This window comes from Larimichthys crocea, chromosome VII (genome assembly GCF_000972845.2).
Source record: "Larimichthys crocea isolate SSNF chromosome VII, L_crocea_2.0, whole genome shotgun sequence".
Classification (NCBI taxonomy): domain Eukaryota; kingdom Metazoa; phylum Chordata; class Actinopteri; family Sciaenidae; genus Larimichthys; species Larimichthys crocea.
In genome coordinates this window covers 679,730-695,312 of record NC_040017.1, presented here as the reverse complement: position 1 = coordinate 695,312, position 15,583 = coordinate 679,730, and the positions used below count along the sequence as shown (strand labels likewise).

The window sequence follows — 15,583 nt, the reverse complement described above, 5'->3', positions numbered from 1 at the left end:
ATATCTCATTCACCCATTCACTCACATTCATACACTGATGCGGTCCAGGTTCTTGCCCAAGGACACTTCAACATGCAGACTGGAGGAGCCATGGATCGAATAGGCGATCATCTCATTAGTGGACGATCCGCTCTTGTTCTTCTAAAATGTGTTTAATGAAGGTTCTCAGGCAAACCACCCCTGGCTGTACATGAACATGAGCTGCTGCGCCTGTAATCGCAGCCCCCACTTCACTAAATGACTGCAGCAGTGTGCAGACATATTTGAATATTGCTGTTCCAAATCAGGTGATTTTATTTCAGTCACTTCCTCTTCAGTCTATTCTTGTCTGATATACTCACAATAGAAACTCTATATATAGACCCACTCACTCCACACAATAACTGAAGCTGCATTTCACTCCAGTGTTTGGATGTGATGGACAATATAAAGTGGAAGTGCCTCCCTGCAAAACAGAAAGGAGATGACGAAGCATGAAGTGGAGATGTACACAGTTCTAATCAGGTTGGGACATCAGCACTCAGCGCTGGTCCAAATCGAGTCAACCGATCAGGTTTCAGGCGACAGCACAAACCCGAGTCCCCAGTGGAGCTGTGGTTTCCATCATGACTCACATTCTGTCTGTACGGCTCGACATTAAGACCCCTATCTCAGGCATGTGGCCAAATATCTCAAATGGATCTAATTATGCGCCATATTCCACATAATGAGGCAACAGTAGAGCATGCGAACAAGTGTGGAGGATGGTTCATTTTGTGTAGAATGGAATAGCAAAGCTGTGTGGACAGAAAACAAAATAACATTTGGAAATCTGATAATAAAATCATTGGTTTTATTAATAATTTTGAAATCATAAGTTGAGTGAAGCGTTTGAATTGATTTAACAGGACTAATATTGATTGGTTTGTATTTGATTAATCCAATCTGAGTCCACTAAATCCACTAAGTTGATTGACCAATCAAAGTCTGCGCTGGTTGATTTTTATTTTCAAAATAAAAGACTTTCTTGCTGCTTCCTTACAACTAATCCTCAGTCACCAGAATTCTGTTGTCGGTAACCTAGGAGTTGAATGAATACACACCGGATGTAAAATCTGTGTGTTCAGACGAGTGTTTGGCTCATTTTGTGAACCTGTCCTCATCGTCTGCTTCAGCAGGTAACATGCCGTCCCCCAACGCTCCTCTGAAGAGGGTGTTGGCCTACACGGGCTGCTTCAGCCGCATGGGCACCATCAAGGACATCCACCTGTACCTGTCCCAGAGACTCCGCATCAAGGAGGAGGACATGAGACTCTGGCTCTACAACAGTGAGGTGAGCCACAAATCTGCCATCACCTTTCTATATTAGGCTCTTATGAAACATCAGATATTAGTCAGCCAGTATATGACACCTTTTTTCATGAGGATGAACCTGGTGGGTGATGTTGGTTGCTGTCCAAGGAACGCCACCACCTCAACATGGCCCCAGGACATGTGTAAAATGTCTGATAAATGAACCATGTGAGCCAAACATAAAGCAGATAATTGAGCTGTAAAACTGGATTTTTACTTGGTGTCCCTCCACAAGACAGGATCACAAGATTCCACAGTAATGTACGTTGTAGAACCCAGCTGATGACGTGCTTTGTGCTACAGATTCCCAAACAAATGAATAATTAATCAAATTAGCTGTAGCTGTGAAGCTGGGACAGTTGATAATCCAGCCTAGATTCAAAATGCTCTTTGTCCAACCACAATGCATACATTTATTAACAATACAGAAATTCTCAGAAAAGGATGAGCTCCTTTAAAAAAGAAGAAGTCGTCAGCTAGTGGCAACCCAAGTCCAAAAATATTGGATTTATGATGGATTTAATGGATTTAAACAGACACACAATTAACTGGGGGGGGGCTTTAAGGTGTGTCTTTATTACCTAACCTTCAGGGTCCATGTGTCCATATGTCCATAGTGTGCTTACATGATGCATGTTCCTACATTGATCTTTGTTTAATAACATAAACACACAGCAAACCATAAAAAAAATTGTTTTTACACTGAGAGTGAGAGGAATGTGCTGGTTAATAAGACATATCTTAATGGTATTTTTAAACTGAACCAATGCAGAAGAAGTACACAGTGATCAGTCGATCGTAATAATAATAATAATAAATCAAAAGTTCTGAAGATCTTTGAGCATGTTTTCTGCTCTCTTTGTCCCGCAGAACTACCTCACCCTCCTGGACGATGAAGACCACACACTGGAAAGCCTGAAGATCCACGACGAGCAGCAGCTAGTTATTGAAGGTGAATGAACGCAGCTCTCTTCACACTCATAACAGTGCTATAACTGACAGATATCCTCATAATGTTTATATAATAGCAGGTCGTTCTAAATAATGAAACATGAAAGTGGGAGCAAAATGGTTTCATCACACAAATTATCTTCCTCCACAGTCAGGAACAAAGACATGAGCTGGCCTGAGGAAATGTCATTCATCGCCAACAGTAGTAAGATGGACAGACACAAAGGTGTGTGGAATAAACAAAGCTTGTTATGTTCTTCATGTTTTTCCATTAGTTAGGTGTTTGAATCTGACCATCATGTCCTTGTTCTCCATTCCAGTTCCCACAGAGAAAGGAGCCACTGGCCTCAGTAACCTTGGCAACACCTGCTTCATGAACTCGAGTATCCAGTGTGTGAGCAACACCAAGCCCCTCACAGACTACTTCATCTCAGGGAGACACCTCTATGAGCTCAACAGGTTTGTTTAAGTGGATTCCGTTGGTACAAAGTCATGCCACCATTGTTCTGATGTTTAATAACGGGCCCGTGTCGGTGCATTTACAGAACCAATCCCATCGGGATGCGAGGTCACATGGCCAAGTGTTATGGTGACCTTGTGATGGAGCTGTGGAGCGGCACGCAGAAGAACGTGGCTCCGCTCAAACTCAGGGTGGGCAGTTTCGATGTGTATCTCTTCACCTTTCTGCCAGCCGAATGTTGTTGTTTATGTGCTGCGTCTCCTACAGTGCCTTTAAAAATGCTTTTAAAGGTGAGGTAGAAATAAAGTTTATGATGTCATTACTTCTTCCCCAGTGGACAATAGCAAAGTACGCCCCGCGCTTTAATGGCTTCCAGCAGCAGGACTCCCAGGAGCTGCTAGCCTTCCTGCTGGATGGCCTCCATGAAGATCTAAACCGAGTCCACGAGAAACCCTACGTGGAGCTGAAGGACAGTGATGGCCGGCCTGACTGGGAGGTGGCCTCTGAGGTCAGAGATTACACTGTCTGCCTCTGGCTCTCAAATCTGATGCACAAAAAAGTCTTGATGTCGCTAATTTCACTGACACACAGTCAGTCCCTTATCTTGACTTCCTTTCTAACAGCTGAAAGCTCTAAAAGCTTTGCAAACGTACAAACGTCATTATAACACTTAATCAATATTTTAATAATTATAATGACAAACTGTCAGATAACAATGTGAAGGGGATCAATCTGCAGTCTTCTGGAGTGTTATAGTAAGTTTTAGCTTATTGTTTATCCATCTGGCCCTCAATGCCGGAGCTGATCATTCCCGTTGTTGACAATGATTGTGATTCAAGCAGCAGCTCTGCAGTGAGTCACAGTGAAGGGTGTAGTGAACATCAGGCCTCTCTGGACCCTTGAAGGTACAGAAACCCTCCCTACTCCTCCTCCTCCTCCTAGTACTAGGAGTAGGGAGTAATACTGTCACATCCTCTGGTGTCCACTCTGAGAGAGATTCAGTGTCAGCAGCAGTCAGTCCATCAGCTGAACTCTCATTTTAAACCCTAATGTTGCTGTATTGATGTTCTGTTTGTTTTGTTATGTTTGTCCTGAGGGGAGGGAACTCATCACTGTGTGTGTGTGTGTGTGTGTGTGTGTGTGTGTGTGTGTGTGTGTGTGTGTGTGTGTGTGTGTGTGTGTGTGTGTCCCCATGATCCTCCACCTTCTCCGCCCTAAAGGCATGGGAGAACCACTTGCGTAGGAACCGCTCCATCGTGGTGGATCTGTTCCATGGTCAGCTCAAGAGTCAGGTGAAGTGTAAGACGTGCGGACACATCAGCGCTCGCTTCGACCCCTTCAACTTCCTGTCTCTGCCCCTGCCCATGGACAGCTCCATGCACCTGGAGATCACTGGTGAGGCGGGGGGAGGAAAGATTCTGATCATGAATTCCTCTTTTTAAGTTACAAAACCTGAATCATGTGTCATGTCGTCATGTGTTTGTAGTCATTAAGCTGGACGGCTCCACGCCTGTACGCTATGGCCTCCGGCTGAACATGGATGAGAAGTACACTGGGCTGAAGAAACAGCTGAGTGAGCTGTGCAGTCTGAAGCCGGAGCAGATCCTGCTGACCGAGGTCCACACCTCCAACATCAAGGTACAGAGACTGTCCCACTGTCACAACATGACGTGTAGCTGCTAACGCTGAGGCCAAGAAATAGCTTCACTTCACATATTCTAAATGAAAGTGTTCTTACCTCCAGCACCACAGACAAAATTCCATTTATCCACACACACAGTAACAAAGAAAGGAAGTTTGAAAGATTGAAACCTAAGCTGAACTGACTGTTACTAGCTTTCTTATTAGCTGTTCTTGCTGCTATCATCCTCATCATTTGTGTTTGTCTTCTGAGGAAAAAGTTTAGTAAAATAGAACAATGAAGTAGACATACTGGGAACCAATTTAAAGATTGAATTGTCTACCCACAAAGTCTCTAGATATGTCACCAAACTCTTTAAAAACTACACGACACTCATTTGTATCATGCACATATATACCTATATATAACAGTGAATATAATTATCATAGGAAAAAAATAAGCACAGTGTAGTAATTTTAAAAAAAGTATAATTTGAAATGTAAATAAGGGCATGGATGTAGTGAAATTATAACAATGAAACTTCAACATCTCCAAATCAAACAAACCCAACCCCCTTAGCCGTGTTTCCATAAATCTATGTTGACATTCGTTTTGAAAAAAACGTTCTTTCGCTCTCTTGAGATGATTTTTGCCATTTTCAAAAGGTTCAGCGTAACACACATCATGGCCACATGTCACATGATCATTCCACACAGATCTGCAGTCTGTTTTCTGTGGCTCACTGCCCTCTTCTTCTGGTGTTTTAATTGGAGAATTTGGCACCACCTACTGATTATCTCATGAACCAACTCCTAATAGTCACATGACAAACATTGATTCGCATCATGTTACTCAAAATTCAGTTAGAATCTGTGCTACATTTGGTCGGAAGCACAACCCTGAGGACTGCACATTTAAAATGCAAACTGTCGGCATGACTCGACACCACAGGAGGTGCTCCTTGTTATTTGGGTAAATGGCCCTTTTTAATGAGATGAGGTTTAGGTAGAAACCTTAAAATAGCTTTAATAATGTTGAGAATATATATTTTTTTATACCACAGAGCAGATACGTGCAGACACTGTGTGTTGCATAATCTCGTTAACAGTGACAGGACAAAATGAAACTTGTAGTATACTGTATTTAACAGAGAATTACATCTTGTGTCTGGGCTTCAGTCCACTGCAGGTTTGCTGCCAAGAACGGGATCTGATTGGATTAATCTAAATATCCGTGATCTAGAATAGCATGTCCTTTCTATGTGTGGTTCCATGCTTTTGTTGAAGCAGCAGAAAACCAAACAGCTTGTATAGATTCAGTTTGGTGAAGGGAGCATGTGATGGGATTCGTGGTGATTTCATCACACACAAACAAACTCGGCTACTACTGCAGCGATGGTGACATTCTGAAATCATGTTAAGAGAAGAATGTAATAAATCTGCAGCCTCCTGGAGCATGAGAGTGAGTTTTGGCTCATCATTTATCTGTCTGGCCCACAACTTGTGTGTTTTGGTTCATCCTCACCGCTCTAAGTTCCACTGGGTCAAGCTGAGTCATGTAGCCTTGCTATAAACCATCACTTAAGCTGATGTAATCTTCTAAACATGTGGAGCATCTTATGAAAATGTCTTGTGGGCCACATCTGAACTCTGGATGATAATTGTTTAGAAAGTGAAAAAGGATGCACATCGATGGTTGATTGGTTGATTCTCTTTCCAGCATTGTCTTTTAACCTTCATGACTGCCAGCAGCTTTACTACACATGTGGTTATTGCACTGCCCTCTGATGTCCAAACCCTGTGTGTCTGTGTAGAACTTCCCTCTGGACAACCAGAAGGTCCGGCTGTCCGTCAACGGCTTTCTGTGTGCGTTCGAGATCCCAGTACCAGGTTCACCAACATCACTGAGCTCACCCACACTAACAGGTAAGCGTCACTCTTTGTCTTAGTGCTCTCATCATCACAGATCTATCTGAATGCACACTTATCCATCTTCTCATTTCCCTGCATCTCACCTTTGTCAGACATCACCCCAATAGCCAACGGCTCCGCTGCTAATGGTAACCTGAGCAACAAGCCCGTCCTCACCCCCAACGGTGGGCCCAGCACCATGGTGCCCTGCAGCCCTGAGACACCCCTGACCAACGGGGTCGCCAACGGACACATCACACCAGTGCAGGAGAGCCCCTTCATCGGATACATCATCGCCATGCACAGAAAGATGGTGAGAACTCTCACAAAGAACAGCTACGTCGTGGCTGTCCCAGCTGTTGATGTCACTAACATGTCTGCGTCACCTCCCTCAGATGCGCACAGAGCTCTACTTCCTGTCATCTCAGAAGAACCGGCCCAGTCTGTTCGGCATGCCGCTCATAGTTCCCTGCACTGTCCACACCAGTAAGAAGGATCTGTACGATGCCGTCTGGATCCAAGTGTCCCGACTGGCCAGCCCACTGCCCCCACAGGAAGCCAGTAACCACGCCCAGGACTGGTACGTTGACTTCATTTGTCTTTTAACAGAGCTTCTTCTTCCAGTACTTATGCTAAGCTAGGCTAAACACATAGCATCTTTGCACTGAACTTCACGGTGCTTTATGGAACAGCCAATAGCTGTTTCTGACAGTGCTGTCTCTGACTGTTACATAATATTATTGAAGAAGATTAAGAATGGCCTGAGTTGATCCGCACAGTCTGTAATCAGGGCTAATCACTATGAGCTATCTAAAGCCTGATCCATTCTGCTGTTTGTTTACTTTACTTCATTCTGTGTTCAGTCACCTGACAGTGACACCTCACTGTGAGAATTAAATCAAATGATCTCTCTCTTCTGACAATCATTGTGAGTGACAAAAGTGGAAAAAACAAACAGTTTGAAATGATGATGTGTGCATGATGAAGATGGTGAAGATGGTGAAGATGGTTCTGATGATTCTGATGGTTCTTGAATCCCTTTTTTTCTTCTTTGAACCTGCAGTGATGACAGTATGGGCTATCAGTACCCCTTCACTTTACGGGTTGTGGGCAAGGATGGCAACTCATGTGCCTGGTGTCCCTGGTACAGGTAAGACACGCACACACACACACACATACGTGTTACTAATTACAGAGTAATGTGTTCGTTATTGTCTGGATTTGTGTAACCTGAGGAAACAACTTCTCATCTCTGCACAAAAATAGATGAAAAGCAAAAATTAGAGTGATGCACTTGTTAATGATGAATGTTAATCATTTACATGTGAAGTTGCCTGATCTTCTGTGTGTGTGTGTGTGTGTGTGTGTGTGTGTGTGTGTGTGTGTGTGTGTGTGTGTGTGTGTGTGTGTGTGTGTGTGTGTGTGTGTATTTCCAGGTTCTGTAGAGGTTGTACAATAGAGTGTACAGAGGACAGAGCCTCTGTAGGAAATGCTTATATAGCTGTGGACTGGGACCCCACCGCCCTGCACCTCCGGTACCAGACCTCCCAGGAGAGGGTAAAAACACACTCTCTCTCTCTCTCTCTCTCTCTCTCAAACTCACACACACACACATATATTCTCTCTCTCCAAGGTTAGAAACAGCAGATGAAGTCACCCCAGACAAAGTAAAATGTAGCGTTGTAGAGGACATTCTATGAAAATGTAAACAGGCATGTTTCTCATGCACTGGTCAGTGTGTTCTGTCATCATGTCTTCTTTCACACTAGTGGAAAGCACTCAAAATTTACATTTATGTATTCATTTGACTTTGTTTGTGTCTGTAGATTTCACCAAAAGTTAGCACTTTTAAAACATAAAGTTTCAGAAAGGTTGTAACATAAAAAATTATTTGTATATTATCTCAACAAGGACAACATAACACCAAACCATCCATTCTGATTCCTGTCTATATTCTGATGCTTTGCACAGAGGAATTTGTTCATACGTCATTCAGGCCGATTTATACAACATTGAATTCATTAAAACATGGAGAAAAGTCTTTTTTTTTTTTTTTTGGGCTGTAAAAACCTTTGACTGTAATATGTCAACAAACCGAATCAAGAATTTTGAACCTGGCTTTATCGCGAGCTTCACCTTTCTGTTCTGGAAATTGGTCAAGGTTCTGACTGTCACTGTACTTCAGACGGGTTTTATGTGTAAATCTGGAGATAAAAAACCTGCTGTAGTTCAGAGTTGGACCACACCGAGTCCCCAGTGAGCTGCTTAATGCTCAATCAGACAAAGGATGCAGTGACCTGTCAGCTGGTTTGTGTACAGCAAAGATTAGTGCTGCCCGTCACTGTCAAAGCTGCTTTGACTGCAACTTTGACAAAGCATAGAAAACTGCTTAAAACAGGAACTCACATACAGCTGACAGATAACTGACGTCTGATTCAGAATCAGAATGGACAGTACTGGGTCTCCTCTCTGGGTGTCCTGGTTGTAGGAAGACACACTGTCACTGTATCATGGCGTCGGTGGTCTCCCTGCAGATCGTGGAGGGCACTGCAGTGTGGAGCAGTCCCGTCGGGCCCAGGCTGAGCCCATCAGCTTGGATAGCTGTTCTGAAGGCCTTCACCAGCGAGGAAAGAGCTGGGCGAGGACGAGCTCTTACTATTGCTCCAAGTGCAAGACACACCGGCTTGCCACCAAGAAGCTGGACCTCTGGAGGCTGCCACCAGTTCTGGTCAGTGGCACTTTAACCTGAGGCTTGGTCTCACGGGGGTAGTTTGTTTTGTGGAGAGCTCGACATGTTGGTTTTTCAGCTGTTTTACTGCAAGGACAATACAGTGAATGCGTCCTCTTTCTTCAGATCGTCCACCTGAAGCGTTCCAGTTTGTAAATGGACGCTGGATCAAGTCCAGAAGATTGTCAATTTCCCGAGGGAAATTTGACCCCAGCGCCTTCCTGGCTCCCAGAGACCTGGAGGCAGCACTGCCTCCACTCCCGCAGTGAGAGCGAGGATCTGCTGAGGATGGTGAGAAGATAACCTGTCCTCTATCTCTGCCCCCGCTGGCTTCTGCAACCTCCCCAAAGGTGCACAATGTTGATTCAACCCTGATTTTAGTTATTAACAAACCACTCTGAGGCACAGACCACATTTTTAAGATTCTTTTCCTTATGTGTTTGATGATTAAGACTTGCCATGTGGAACATAACAGACAGAAGTGTGTGTATATAATATATGAGAGAGAGCAGTGTTGGGGCTGTGAGAGGGGTGTATCTAACCCTGTGGTTTCTCAACAGCCTCCCCTGCTTCTAGCAGGGAGGTCAGCACCCTCTCTCAGCCGGACCAGCAGCCCCTTCCGGCAGCCCAAAGACCGGCAGTGGGGGTCGCAGGCCAGGCCGGCTACGCCTGCCTCAGTTGGGCAGCAGACACCGCCTCTCCAACAGCAGGGAGGCCTTGGACTCCGAGTCCGAACCACAGGACACAGACACAGATGGGAGCACAGCAGGGGCCGTGGCACCGGTCCCTCTCGGATCCGGAGACGTGGTGACGTCAGAGACCTCGTGTGGCACCGAGGCGTCCAGCAGCCACTGCGACGTGGTGCTGATGAACGGCGACAGCAACGGGCTGAGCTCAGACTGCAGCACTGAGAGCAGCATGGACCCCGACAACTCACTGCTACAGCACAGAGACAACATGTGTCTGGACGCCATCTACAACCTCTATGCAATATCAGTAAGTAGCACACATCAGAGTCACACACACACATACACGTGGTTTGGATTGGCTCTCACACATTTCTCTGCTCTCTTCAGTGCCATTCAGGAATCATGGGAGGAGGCCACTATGTGACATATGCCAAAAACCCCAATGATAAATGGTACTGTTACAATGACAGCAGCTGTAAGGTAAGATGTTTCACACCTTAGCACACCTTAACTGACTAAACACTCACACAGATAAAAAGTGTCCCCTTTGGAGTTTGGACAACCAAACATCAATTATTATTACAATACAATCGTTATTATTATTATTATTTTTACTTACTAGTCCAACAGCAGTCAGCCCAGCTCCACGTCGGTTCTCACCGACTAAAAGTCAGTCCCAGAGCCACCGGAGGACATCAGAGGGAAAACAGAAAACATTTTCTCCATAAAATATGATCCAGTTTCACTAAAATCAGTCAAATAGTTGGAGGTGTGTGACTTAGTGCTGTAAAGCATTATGTACTTCTCATGGGTGATCGTACCTGGAGCACAAATGGAGTAGAAATCTGTTAAAGAAAAGTTACATAATGTTCCTTTAACAGTGAGTTTGTCTGCCCTAAAGGAAGTAGCTAGCGTCAGTGTTACCTTCACAGATAAGAACAAAGTTGAGGGTAACGTCAGCAGCTGTGGCTCTGGATTGGATTTTGTGTTTTGTGCTGATGACCTGATGGCGTCCTCATCCTCAAATTCTCCTCTGGCTAAAATACGACTGTAGTGTCACCTGTGGCAGTAACTTATTATGTTGTAAACATCTGGATGGTGTTATGTTGTAAAGAAATCACAGTCTGTGATCAGGTTTATTTTCTAGCTCTACACTGATAAACTGAGATACTTCATTACCAAGTCTTGGTAATATGAATCATCAGTTGATGATGGAGCGGACTTTTTGCCTCAATCCGTTGATCTGTTGAATCAGTGAACAACTTACCGTCATGTCACATACTCGGTGATTGCATGCATATTTTCTGATCCTGTTTCATGTGAGACAGACCTCACAACAAGCTCACAAAGCTAACGTTAATTATCGTAGTTACTATTACAGCAAGCCAATTCAACAGGCCACAACAAATGAGGAGTCTAACTTTGAATATATGAAATATTGAATATTAATTGATTGATGTAGCATACATTCTTTAAATGCACCAACAATGAAACATTATGATGAAGCATGGATTATTATAGATGCATCAATCTGTACTTCACTTTACTCAACACATACAATGATAACTTATGGCATGGACTGTTATTGTATACTATGAGTGCTTACTACAGTTGATTGTTGAGGTGTGTGTGTGTGTGTGTGTGTGTGTGTGTGTGTGTGTGTGTGTGTGTGTGTGTGTGTGTGTGTGTATTGGTGAATATAGGTAGTTATAATGTGTTATAATCAGTCAACCTCTAATTTATCACTAGTCAAGAGCTTCCATAAGACACTTGAAGTCATAATTCATCATAAGTCACATCTATAATGCTTTATGACTGTTGATGTAGTGCATCAGAAGGCATTATGTGTGAGTGTAGTCATGAAGCATTATGAATTCCCCCTTCATAAATGTGCCCCTCTAAATGAACTAAAAAAGAACATGACTCCATTATTATGTCCAGTATTTGAAAATGATTGACTTCAGTGACATCTAGTGGTGGATCCATGTCATCACATGTCTTAAATGTTTTACTATCTCTGCTATTGTAACAACACATAACCCTGTCCCCTTCACAAGATCAGTCACATGACCTCCACGTGTTTTCTCTTCTTCACCAGGAAGTGCACTCTGAGGAGATCGACACAGACTCAGCCTACATCCTCTTCTACGAGCAGCAGGGGGTCAACTACTCGCAGTTCCTCCCAAAGGTTGACGGCAAGAAGATGGCCGACACCAGTAGCATGGATGAAGACTTTGAGTCCGACTACAAGAAATACTGTGTCCTCCAGTGATGGCACCTCGTCTTCCATCAGCCCAGCACTACACCCGCCGCTGCTCTGAGCAGGCAGCACCAGACGTTCAGATCTGCTCCGCTCTGAAGAATTCTCATAAACTGCTAACGGCTAGAGTCGGACTGTGTCTCTCTGTCTTGCGTCGCAGCACTTTCTACACTTGATCGCAAAACATGGATTAGTGCAAAGGTTTGCCAAGACAACAAAGCTGTGGTGAAAGCACTAAACAGGTGCACTTTGCTGAGCCCAACAAAACAAACCCCTCCGCCGCCTCCTCCTCCTTCTCCTTCTCATGCCATAACATACATGTAACATATACCTGCATACTAAACGCATTTCTGAATGTATGCCAGTATGGCCATAAGTCATGAAGTGATGTTACTCTGCATTTATCACTTGTGAAGCCAGAATGAAAAAAACATTTACACCCGGAGTTATCATGTGATCCGAGCATTACCACACTAATTCCAGGTGTTAACGCAAAGCCAACCATTGGATCCAGATTGAGTTTTAAATGCCAAGTGTTAACGCAGCCCAAGAGTCAGAGCACCTGTGTCTGATGCCACAGGTCAACGTGATGTTGAAAATTTGGATATCGTGACAAGCTTTAAAAAAACAAACAAAAAAAAAAACGGTTGTCTAAAGATTTTATTAGCGATAGTGTCACTAGGGAAAATATAAGTCATATGCTACCTCATCGCTTCACGCAGTGTGTCGGCCAACTGTACCCTAGAAAGTCTGTGACAGTATTAATAATAATAATAATTAAAATGCTTCCTTTCAGCGTAGAAGTCGTGGTTACACACATTTCAGGAAACCTTCCCCTTCAGAAATCTCCCCTCACGCTCTCACAGGTCTTGGTGTGGACATGAAATTAGGCATTCATGCCACAACTGTGTCTCATCCCACAGCTGCCAAAATGTCAGTGGTGATTTGTGCAATGCTGACTTGTGTGTACACATAACTTCTCCAAAAATACACGAACAGCTTCAGTGTGAGTCTTGGTGTGTTTAGGACAGGTGCCATGATTTAAAAAGAGAGGGGCTTAAAGGATGATATACATTATATGTTTAATACTTTTTTCAGTTCTCAAATGCGTTGTTTTATAAAAGATTTATTTTAATGTGATTTTTTTTTTTTTAAGGCAGGCTTCAGGAGCTACTTCAGGAATGGGAAGGGTCAGGAATGGAGATATATGTGGTTAAACTTTCCTTCACAGCACCATCACACCTTTCACCTGCTGCAATTCTCAACTGTTTAAACTCATCTGTCACACTCATGTTCTCACCCTCCCCAATGAGATGCAAGAAATGGTTGCAGTCACTTAATCGTAGTAACAAATTGATTTTACCTGTCATTTTAACATTCTATTAATTAAAGAGTAACTTAAGAGTAGTCACAGCTGGACACATAATGGTTAGTTTAAAAAGAAACGCATCAAAATGGATCCTGGAAAATCAGATATTGTCTTTTAAATTCCACACATTGGTCTTTCTGGTCAAAACCATAGACTGTATAAAACATGGATGTAGTCTCCATGACGTCACCCACAGGTTTCTGAATAGCAGTGAAGCTCAGTGTAGTGGCTCTCTCAGTACTGCCTCTGCTGGCTCCCAAATATTTCACAAATGGTCAAAGAGGTTGATCGTGTGTGGAGCTGAGGTGGGCTGAATGGTGGCATTCACCTGTCAATCAAAGCGGCCACACTCTTAGTTCAGCATAACTTTAAGCCTTATTTTTAATGTGAACAGGTGAGTTGTATATAAATTCACCCTCAGTACATTTGTCGAGGAAACGAACAAGGAAATTAGCTACATAGACCAAAACAGTTTTTGTACCAGGCTGTAAACATGTTTATTTCTGCTGTGAAGTTGGACATTTGAACATGGGGACTTAAGGAGACTGACTCACTTCTGGAGCCAGACTCAAATGGCTTCTTGAGGAACTGCAGTTTTTGGCACTTCCTCGTTGGTTTCATTCGGCAGGCACAGAGGTTACCACTTAGTCAAAAACCATGCCACCTAGATTACCCACAGTGCACACGACACATTTGTCAGAGTTCACACAGTTCCCTCTGGAACCACAAACTGCTTCGTACAACTGTACAGTACAGCTAAACAGATTTTTATGTGTGAGTTCCTCTTTAACACCAGGCTGTTGTTTCCTGCGCTTAGTTGCCCCCAACCACACTGTCACAGTGTCCTGAAGTACACAAGTACATCACTGCAGCCAAGAGAAACCATTGAGGTTCAGTCAAAACCAGATCTTCAGGGGCTGTTAAGTTACTCTTTAAAAGTCACTCAACACGTCAACGTTCCCATACATCAGGTGCTCTTGTGCATCTTGTGGCACCCTGCTAAATATCTGTGGAGGCTTCACTAACACTTTCCAAATCGAAGTGACCTGGACTTAGAGATGATTTACCCCCCAAAGTGGGTTAATCTGGTCCTAAAGGGTACCACAGACCCAGTCATTTCCTACATGGGAGGTATATGCAACCATTCAAGTCACTGGAAGGTTTCTGGAAATGATGATGTCATTTAGTGCCAAATTATTCCATGTCCAGTTAGTTCTGAGTGTAATTTGGCAAAACACAAGGAAACATTTCAAGAAAGAAATTTGGGTTGTATGAGGAAGCTTCAGTCCCCGTACATAGATCCTCTGATATCAGACGTTGAAGTTGAGAGTTACAGTCTGTGTCTGGACTCTTGTCAGAGCTGTAAGAGTAACGGCGTCACTGCATTTGCTAAATATTGCTTTCATGTGAATATAAACTGTTCCTCATTTTATCTGACGGTTTGGCTGCTTGATGTGTTTGAGGTTAGTTTGGAGACGAACAAACAAATTCACGTTTGTCCGTGTGGCGCTCCTCCACCTCCTGCGTGGGGCTCGGTCTAATCACTGTGAACAGACAGAAGACGGTCTAGCGGCTCCTCCACAATCCTCCACTTTGTCTTTGAGATCACAGGAGATGAATCTCTGTGCTCAGCCCCTTTATTTTAGCTGCTGTATTTATGAGAAGGCGTCATCGTGGATGTATTTGGAGAGATATTTGTCACTGAATGAAAGTTTATTTTTCTTTGCAGAGTACATTTGTTGAACAAATGGAAACGTACAGATGAGTGCTATTTATGTTTGCTTGCTCGGCTCTTTTCCTTTCTCCTTCCCTCCGCCCTCCTGCCTGTACCGAGCTGTCCAGTTTGTGTCATGTTGGAAGCATCGTCACGTGGCTCAAAGGGAAGATCTTCCTGACGTTTTGTAGTGTTTGCTTCACGCTTTAACGGTGCAATAGCTGTCAATGTTTTTTTTAATTTGGGCTGTGTTCCTTCAAACGACTACTTGTGTGATGCTAAGCTTACCACACTTGTAGCTTAAAGTGTATTCACAAAAATACAATTTCAAGTAGGGGTTAATTTCAGCACAATTTTTTTTCCTAATCCAGGAACAAATATGTTCTGCCCGAAAGAACTGAACTCAAATGCTGAAATTGGGCAAACTTCTCATCCTGTGAACAACAGGGATGATATCGTAAGCCCCTCCCACTCACCACAAACCCCGCCCACCCCACCCCCCTCCCCTGAGAAGAAAAGTTTGGAGTGTGGACTGGCAGTGCAATCTAC

The 15,583-nt window shown here is 43.7% G+C and overlaps 1 protein-coding gene across 1 annotated transcript in view; it reads left to right on the top strand.

Annotated features, from left to right (window-relative positions):
- Positions 1-12,985, top strand: part of usp32 (ubiquitin specific peptidase 32) — a 57,728-nt gene extending 44,743 nt beyond the window's left edge. The window contains exons 17-33 of the mRNA XM_027280272.1: positions 1,155-1,312; positions 2,203-2,284; positions 2,435-2,509; positions 2,604-2,742; positions 2,829-2,934; positions 3,078-3,251; positions 3,964-4,138; positions 4,230-4,381; positions 6,178-6,289; positions 6,388-6,587; positions 6,670-6,854; positions 7,338-7,424; positions 7,711-7,867; positions 8,763-9,002; positions 9,582-9,998; positions 10,079-10,171; positions 11,790-12,985. Of these exons, the coding sequence (XP_027136073.1) occupies positions 1,155-1,312; positions 2,203-2,284; positions 2,435-2,509; positions 2,604-2,742; positions 2,829-2,934; positions 3,078-3,251; positions 3,964-4,138; positions 4,230-4,381; positions 6,178-6,289; positions 6,388-6,587; positions 6,670-6,854; positions 7,338-7,424; positions 7,711-7,867; positions 8,763-9,002; positions 9,582-9,998; positions 10,079-10,171; positions 11,790-11,963 (2,726 nt within the window). The 3' untranslated portion in view covers positions 11,964-12,985. The remainder of the gene's footprint in view (positions 1-1,154; positions 1,313-2,202; positions 2,285-2,434; positions 2,510-2,603; positions 2,743-2,828; positions 2,935-3,077; positions 3,252-3,963; positions 4,139-4,229; positions 4,382-6,177; positions 6,290-6,387; positions 6,588-6,669; positions 6,855-7,337; positions 7,425-7,710; positions 7,868-8,762; positions 9,003-9,581; positions 9,999-10,078; positions 10,172-11,789) is intronic.
- The last annotated feature ends 2,598 nt before the right edge of the window (positions 12,986-15,583 follow it).